Genomic DNA, 9,599 nt, shown 5'->3' on the forward strand with positions numbered 1-9,599 from the left:
TTGTAGCATATTCAACTGAATATGGGTTGAAAATGATTTGCAAATCATTGTATTCCGTTTATATTTACATCTAACACAATTTCCCAACTCATATGGAAACGGGGTTTGTAAAAAAAATTGCTAAATATATATTCGAATATATAAAAACTCACATTCCTGTGGAGCCACTGTTAAACATGTCTTACACCAAAACTGTTCAGCAGCCACTCTTCATTCGTATTTCATACTTTTGATTATCCTGAATAAATATGTAAACACAAAAAATTAAATGGACTCTCAATCTCTGTTAGCAAACATTTTACTTCAACAAATACTGAACATCTCGAAGTGTAGTTTTTTCCCCAATTATAAAAACTTTGTTTGGTGTTTGGTTTTTTGTTGTTACCATTTCTTTCCATGGCTCATTCATCCGTGTTGATTGGCTAATCTTGCTGATTCAATGTGAAGCCAAAAGATTCCCGTAAGGGACATTTGGCTTGGCAAATCATCTTTTTTTCTCAACTATAGCGAGGATTTGTCCCTATAAAAAGGTAGCAGTCCCGCCTCCACTCACGGAAACAAAGATTGTGGGTGACTGACAAGTGGGTTCCCTCCCTTCATTTAGTTCTGCTATTGAACGAACACACTCAGGTGTTGAGAGCGATGGACAGAGTGAACCCTCTTGTACCCTCCTTGAAAGCCAGAGACGAGGAAAACAAACACCCAAGGACATGACACTTTATCAATACCAGCAAACTTATTGAGTTAATTTTCATTCAATTAATTGACTTAGTGATTATTGGCCCTGGATGAGTGGATAAGGGTTCCACTGTAGAGACTGGATCAACAGTGCCTTTGCTGGTTGCAACCAAATAGTGGCCTTACCAGTAATCAGCAGTGTATCTCACACCATTGATTTAATTAATTAATTGCCGATTGCATCAGGTCAACATCGTAAATGTCCAGCCATGAATAAGGAAGTTGTCTGCTAAAATTTTTTCATGTAGCCTCTTAAAACCCAAACTCTTGTATGACATACATTTTCATTTTATTTTGGCTGTTTGGGCTCTCTAGTACAGAATGAGTATAGAAAATTGAAAGTTGTCGTCTAAACTTCTGGATGGGTTTTCAGGCATCTTGAATTCAACATGAGGTTGCCAGGTTCGATTCCAGCTTCCGCTTTCCTAGTCATGGCCGTTGTGTCCTTTAGCAAGACATTTCACCCATCTTGCTCCCAGTGCCACTCACACTGGTTCATGAATGTGAATGAATGTTTGGTGGTGGTCCGCCCCAGGGCAGCTGTGGCAACAAATGTAGCTTACCACTATTCGTGTGTGAATGTGGAGTGAATGAATGATGGGTTCTCAGTTCTATGTAAAGCGCTTTCAGTGTCTAGAAAAGTGCTATTTAAATATAATCCATTATTATGTATTATTATTATTAATAATATTACTATTATTATTATCATCACATATGTGGACGCCAGGTTGTAGGATGTTAAGTTCATAGTTCATAGTTCTTTTCTACTTGTGCTGTGTGTGCAGCTCTTAGGAAAAACAACAATGAGCCTCTGTGGGCAAAAACACACGGGCCAATGTAAACACACACCCAGATACATGCAGATATGCACACACACTTGCTCCCACAGGACACAAGTCAATCTCTATGTCTCTCAAGGATCCCCTTGAGGACCTCCGCCTCCTCAGTATCCCTTTAGTGAGCACAAACCCCCTAAAATCTCTCTCCTCATATCTGCACCACTGCATTGAGAATTCTCACTCTAAATCCGCACTTGTGTAAACGACAAGGCGGCAGGCAGGGGTGTTTTAGCCATGGGCGCCACTACCTGACCCCCTCCTTGTGGCTGTTTGAATGACAGCTGTGGTTCCGCCTAATTGCATTACCCTCCCAGGTGATTGGCTCAAACCCGCGGGGCTCATTTGTCAGGATGCATCGTGGTAATGATGTAAATTAGCAGATGTGTATGCCACTCAACCTCCTACCGCCCTGCTGATTGGCCCCGCTGTGCTCCCGGGCCCGGCCCCCAGCTGAGGGAGCCAGCTCATTGGTCTTTGGGGGATCGAGGATGTCCCCCAGAAATAGGGCTTTGCGGATCGGGCCTCCCTGTGGGCAGATATTATCCATCCTCCCACCTCTTTGCCTGTCAGTCAAAGCACAGGGACGGATCCCTGCAGCTTCCATCTCCTATCAGCGCTGCACAGTCTCGATAGAAAGAAACGTGTAGGTTTTGTGGGCACCTTTAGGAGCCTTGTGTCGGCCCTGAACTGTTGTAACTGTATACATTGTCAGAAAATAGACTTTTATAGATGTGAATAATAGAGCGAAAGGCCACAAGCTTCTGTGCCGTTTCCTACTGTTTACACAGCATGTCTTATGCTTTTGCCCGCTATCAACGCCAGACTTCCTCACAAACTTCAACAACAGCGAGAGGAACATATAGACTAACAGAAACACACACTACTTTTTGAGTCCTGTGTCTGTGCAGCACTCCTGTCGTGTTCCTAAAAGGCTGGAACAAAGTGTAGATTCTTTGTTAAACTTACTGCATTTATACAAGAGACTTTGAATAAAGAATAAATAATGTCAGTATCAGCATGAATCAAATCGCTGCAGATAAACAATCGCTCGGGCCGGACCTCGGCCCGTGATCAATGCTTTACTCTGAGTTATTGTCTTCATATTAACAAGTGGAGTGCTCCCTGAGGAACGCATGTGAATGGCCAAATGAGACCACTGCAAACCTCTCAACAGGACCCAGCCGTTGTTTTTACAACCTCTTTTGTTTGATTCCAGACACAGCATCTCAAAAGGTTTTTTCGACAAATTTGGATTCACTGTAGGTGTTTCCAAAACACACGGGTCCTCATGAAACTCTAATTGCTTCCTCTCGCCGACCTGAATGTCCCTCACATCAATTTACTTTATCGACTCTATGTGTCGTTGTCCCCCCGCCCCAACCCCCATGTCAGTGTCGGCTCAAATTCTGATTTATTTTTTTCCTCTTCTTGCATTTAAGATTATTCATAAATCAATGAATATGTTTATAGTGGCAGCTGGGGATGTTTGTATTGACTCAAAGACAGGAGCAAAGGATCAAAACAAGTCAGGAAATAGTCAAAGGAAAGTTTTAATGAGTACTTGTCGTGGTGGAAAAGAACATGTGATGGCTTTCATTTTAATTGAAGAATTTGTTAAATGTTCAGTGCTTTTATATGAAAGAAACAGTCGAGCACCAAATACCTAGCATACCAGGCAAAACTGCAGTTAGTTCTCTGTCTTGTTTTACTTTATTTTATTTTATAATGTGGTAAATGCAAAATCGGAGAGTTTCGTCATGTGACATGTTTGGGTGGCCATGTGGTGCAAGCTAGGTGGCTGTCCATTGGGCTTCATCATAACAATGCTATAGGCCAGGTGTGTTCGAAGTCCAGCTTGGGGGCCATTTGCAACCCAAAGCTCATTTTTTAAATGCGCCACAGCCTATTCTAATTACAGATCATCAGAACAAAGTACAAACTACAGAAGTAATCCAAAGGATCGGGCAACCACTGACTTTTTCGAAAACCAAAGCAATTTTACTCAGAAGAAATAAACAGTAAACCCTTTGAACCCATGGCGGTTTGGTTCCTGTCGTGACTATGGTAAATTAATTCATCCATATATATGATGTCTATAGTAGTGACTGTGAGCAAAAAGATGCTTCTTAAAATGAGTGTGTGTATTTACAGACAAGGATTTTGGTACTGTTCTGATGCCACAGGTAGCATACTGCAGGTAGAACATAGACTGTTTATACTGTTAACAGGACAGGAGTGTGACATTTAAAACTCACTTCCTCACAATTTCACTCTGTCGTCTATACACTATATTGCCAAAAGTATTTGGCCACCCATCCAAATGATCAGAATCAGGTGTCCTAATCACTTGGCCTGGCCACAGTGTGTAAAATCAAGCACTTAGGCATTGAGACTGTTTCTACAAACATTTGTGAAAGAATGGGCCGCTCTCAATAGCTCAGTGATTTCCAGCGTGGAACTGTAATAGGATGCCACCTGTGCAACAAATCCAGTCGTGAAATTTCCTCACTCCTAAATATTCCAAACTCAACTGTCAGCTTTATTATAAGAAAATGGAAGAATTTGGGAACAACAGCAACTCAGCCACGAAGTGGTAGGCCACGTAAACTGACAGAGAGGGGTCAGCGGATGCTGAAGCGCATAGTGCAAAGAGGTCACCGACTTTCTGCACAGTCAGTTGCTGCAGAGCTCCAAACTTCCTCTGAACTTCCAATTAACCCACATACAGTACGCAGAGAGCTTAATGGAATGGATTTCCATGGCCGAACAGCTGCATCTAAACCATACATCACCAAGTCCAATGCAAAGCGTTGGATGCAGTGGTGTAAAGCTCGTCGCCACTGGACTCTATAGCAGTGGAGACGCGTTCTCTGGAGTGATGAATCACGCTTTTACATCTGGCAATCTGATGGACGAGTCTGGGTTTGGAGGTTGCCAGGAGAACGGTACATTTCGGACTGCATTGTGCCGAGTGTGAAATTTGGTGGAGGAGGAATTATGGTGTGGAGTTGCTTTACAGGAATTGGGCTTGGCCCCTTAGTTCCAGTGAAAGGAACTTTGAATACTCCAGGATACCAAAACATTTTGGACAATTCCATGCTCCCAACCTTGTGGGAACAGTTTGGAGCGGGCCCCTTCCTCTTCCAACATGACTGTGCACCAGTGCACACAGCAAGGTCCATAAAGACATGGATGACAGTCTGGCCTGCACAGAGTCCTGACCTGAACCCGATAGAACACCTTTGGGATGAATTAGAACGGAGACTGAGAGCCAGGCCTTCTCGACCAACATCAGTGTGTGACCGCACCAATGGAAGAATGGTCGCAAATTCCTATAAACACACTCCGCAACCTTGTTGACAGCCTTCCCAGTAGAGTTGAAGCTGTAACAGCTGCAAAAGGTGGACTGACATCATATTGAACCCTATGAGTTAGGAATGGGATGGCACTTCAAGTTCATATGTGAGTCAAGGCAGGTGGCCAAATACATTTGGCAATATAGTGTATTTTATACATCACACCCAACACTGGTACTCACACTATTCCACAGCATTCAGGTTTCAGCTATCACTTCATAACACTGACTTTGGAAAAGTGGCCAAGGCAGCTATTGTGTTGTTTTTTTAGCACGTGTTACACATTAGAATGTGCGTTAGAGGCTATTAACTCTAAATCGGCGATGGGTTTAGATGCTTGTGGTTGATTTTGGTAAAATCAAGAACATAATCTCCCCATGGAAGAGCACATGTGCTAAACATGCACAGTAATTTACTTTTCATTAATGGTAGGAGGCAGCCGTAAGTCCCTGATATGTTACTTTGGCTGAGCGTGAGAAAGCAGGAGGTATGATGGGTAATTGCTGCGCTGCACGCACCGTCTGCAGGAGCTCTCTTTTATGAGACGCAAGCATGGAAGGGGAGTGAGAGGAGGAGGAAGCTTGGAGATTCTTCCTCTCTATTGCTTTTGGTCAAATTTGTTGGATTTTGAGTTTGGAAAGTGATGGGAAAACGTTGTGGAAATCTCACATCGTGGCAAGACCGGGGTTAGTGCCACTGGCGTTTATGTGTTTAGGGGTGATGATTGATTTCTGTGTTGTACCCTGCAGGGTTTATCCCACATCCCTCCACACAGACACACACACAAAGACACACACACACAGACGCACACACACACACACACACACACACACACACACACAGAACGGAACATGTTGCAGTATTAATGAGACATTAATAAGACATGAGGAGAGACCCCCCTCTTACACGCTCACACAGGGTCTCCCCGCACACACCCTCACTCCCCAGCTGCTTCCTGTCTACAGATTACCAAGCTTTCACTGGGCTCTTGTTAAGTGGGGCCAGGAAGAGATTTAACCCCCTCAGCGGGAGCACACACACTCACACTCACACACACACACTCACACTCACACACACACAAACACACACACACACACACACACACACACACACACACACACACACACACACACACACACACACACACACACACACACACACACATACACACCTCATCCGCATTCACTCTGTCAGAAGACATCATCTCACCAATACATTACCACTATGTCTTCATTTTGGGCTTGACAGCAGAAGGAGCTTCAGGTGTTTATGTGAATGAAATGTTCATTGTTGCAGACTTTATCAGCGATTACATATAGGAGAGATACAGTAGGCAAGACAAGGAAACGCCTTTCTCAAGGCTAGGATGGGCATTTTGACTTAAATCCTCTCTGTTAACTGCGGCAATTGGTTTCAACGTGTTAGTTCAGCCTGTGGAAAATTCTAAAAATATAATCACTAAAACAAAAACACAATAAAAATAAATAGTAAAAAACCATTGAAAATGTTAGAAAAAAGCATAACATAAGAGAATAATGTTGAAATGTTTCTAAAAAAAACAAAACTGGAACTTCTTAGCATGTTGTATTGGTTTTAGTCTTTTTTACAAATATAAACAATATCAAAACTATCCTAAAATATAATTATTTTTCAGTATGTGGGAATATTTCATATATTTCTGGACTTTATTGTTGAATTTATTACGTTATTTTTAATGGGATCTCTTTCCCTCTCAATTTTTTTAACTCCTGTTTCAAGGCCAGTGTTGAATTGAGTTGTATGGACCCAATTGAATGCATTTCTATTTTGCGACACTATTAGCACAATTCATAACAATCATTAACAGTTAAAGGGATTATTGGCATCGATCCCTCGCGTACTTTGGTGGCTCTCAGGAAACCAACGGTCAAGTGCTCACCACATGGCTCTCAATCCCAAGACCTTCTTACCTCACAGGCCAAGACACGCCATGCCTGCATACTTATTTCAAAAAATTAAAAACATATTTTTGTTTGCGTTTTGGCTTTTATCCTCACACAAACTGTTTTAAATTGAGATGGGATTCATGGATATTAAGGAGCGGTTCCTATCAAATAGCCATTTACTGTAAAAGACTCGTTAATGTAGTTCTTTTTTTTTAGCAGTTTTTTTTTTGTAAAGGAAACAATCATTGTTAACAGTTATAAGACAAGACATGCAACAAAATCATTTAAATGTTAAACAATTTTACTTTATTGGTGGAAATTGTTCTGAAAAATTGACTTTTATTTATATTTTTGTTGTTTTCCTTGTAAACATTCTATACGGTGATGCAATATCTCCATGCTTTGACAGTGACATTACTGTACTATTCAGAAAACCTAAAAATAAAACTTTTTTAACACAAACATTAACAATACAGAAAAAATACACAAAAAGTAAGTAAGAATAAAACATTTATATATGTATATACAAAGTATAAATTAAAATTAGGGCACTCAAACTACAGTACTTTACATATTCATATCAGAACAATGAACCATAAAAGTGAATCCAAATGCTGCTTTGTTTCCTTTGACTATGACTAATTTTTCTAGTCCATGCGGCTTGGGCAATTTTCGAGGCTATATCTGCATGTGCATAAAAAAAAGGGCTCCAAACGAATGGCTCCCAACTGCAAATCGATTCTCAACGTTTACTTAAAAGAGATGTTCAATCGGCTTGATTCGTTCGCAAACGCCAAATCTCTAGTTTTAAAAAGCTGGAAATTTCAGAAAGGGCGGATTCATTCTAAAACTAATGTTTAAGTAATATAAAAAAGCATTGTGTAGGCCCTGCGATGAAATGACGACTCGGAAATGTATTAAAAAATTTGTATTAACAAACATCACAAAATGTTAATCGATTCTAATAAAACAATTGATGGATTCTCAAAAATGATGTATTGATTTAGAACTGGAATAAATAAAAATCACTTTTTGAGCACCCCACTGAATAGCATTTGACAGCAAATGTTTATTTTCCTTTAATTCAAAACTGGTGTATTGATCTTCTAGTTTACATAACTTTAAAAAAAAAACACTGCAAAAGTTTATTGTTAACAAAAATTATGACCAGTGCTCAAGATAGTTTATATGAATCTCTAAATATTAAATATGCAGGCAGATCAATGTGCAGGACAGTTTGCATGATTAAAAATTAACTTTACAGTCAATTTGTTGTGCATTTATACATTTTATTTCCTGGGGACGCAAATGACAAAGGTTCGGTGGCTTGTGACCTCATATGTTTATGTTGCACAGGCCTCAGCGTCATCAAGCCCAGGCGGCGCTTCATCAGGCTCGCAGGTTCACGCTGCAGCTGTCAATGGCGATAGGAACGCGCTTCTCAAACTCATCACAGGTAACAAAAAAAACCACACAAGTACACAACTCTTGCTACGCTACCGCCTGTATTCTGTACACAAAACTTTACACATTAGCATTGCCTTGTAACCATTGATAGCTAAAAAATGTTTTTTTTTTTTTTAAAAAGAGTTCTGACCTACATCACCTACAGTAAGCAGAGCGAGCATACCTTCACATTAGTATGTAATACTGGAATGCTGTATTGATTTCTGCAAGGAAAATGTGTGCAGAAAGGTCAGAGGGCAAAGCGCAAGGCAAAACCCAAGTGGCCATTAGTAGAATGAAGCCAAAAAAGGAGTAGAGTTTTACTCCATAAAGTGGTACTTAACTACTTAAATATGAATACCGGGTACATGAATTTGCACACAAGTGACACCATAGCATTTACAATAATTAGTCTTTGCAGGTATCATCATTTTAACTCAGGTTTCTATTGTGTGTGTGTGTGTGTGTGTGTGTGTGTGTGTGTGTGTGTGTGTGTGTGTGTGTGTGTGTGTGTGTGTGTGTGTGTGTGTGTGTGTGCGCGCGTGCGTGCGTGCGTGCGTGCGTGCGTGTGTGTGCATGCGTGTGTGGTGTGTGCGTGCATGTATGTGTGTGTAGCCGAGCCTGCCGTGAGGGACCGTGAGGACCAGTTTGGGCGGACTCCCCTCATGTATTGCGTGCTGGCTGATCGCCTGGACTGTGCAGAGATTCTGCTGAAGGCTGGCGCCTCAGTCAACAAGACTGACCACAGCCAGCGCACGGCTCTGCACCTCGCTGCACAGAAGGCAAGGCCTACACACACAAACACGCACACGCACTTGCACATGTTGCAAGAAAGGATTCAGGCAGCAGGTGAAAAATGTTTCACCTTTTAGTCAGCGGGTCAGGTCAGTCAAATACTGGCTTTCACATGAGGCAAATTAGGAGGATTTTTTTTTTGGTAGTCAGCAAAGTTTGTCCACCAGGATTGTTAAGAATAAACTCTTTACAAGATGAGCAGTAAGAATAAACCTGTAAGAGGGTTTTGTTGGAACGAGGGAGGCTAGTGCCCTCTAGTGGCTGTATTTATAGCCTCGGGGCTGCTATACAAAGAATGAGAATATCATTTATGGGATAGGATCCACACCCCCTCGATCTTGAAAGGGACAAGCGGTAGAAAATTAATGGATGGATAGATACATATACTGCAATAGTCCTTTGTAGTGCAAGGAACAATGGGATTTCCCCGGCCAAACAGTGAATAACGTTAATAATTGTTATAATAATAATAATAATAACAGCTACTACAAAAAAATGTT

The 9,599-nt window shown here is 41.3% G+C and overlaps 1 protein-coding gene across 2 annotated transcripts in view; it reads left to right on the forward strand.

Moving 5' to 3' along the window:
• The window catches only part of invs (inversin), a 96,951-nt gene that overhangs the window by 31,365 nt on the left and 55,987 nt on the right, over window positions 1-9,599 (forward strand). For both annotated transcript variants that reach the window (XM_061954960.1, XM_061954967.2), the window contains exons 3-4: window positions 8,215-8,314; window positions 8,920-9,086. In XM_061954960.1, the coding sequence (XP_061810944.1) occupies window positions 8,215-8,314; window positions 8,920-9,086 (267 nt within the window). The remainder of the gene's footprint in view (window positions 1-8,214; window positions 8,315-8,919; window positions 9,087-9,599) is intronic.

Source organism: Nerophis lumbriciformis, linkage group LG04, assembly GCF_033978685.3.
Source record: "Nerophis lumbriciformis linkage group LG04, RoL_Nlum_v2.1, whole genome shotgun sequence".
Classification (NCBI taxonomy): Eukaryota; Metazoa; Chordata; class Actinopteri; order Syngnathiformes; family Syngnathidae; genus Nerophis; species Nerophis lumbriciformis.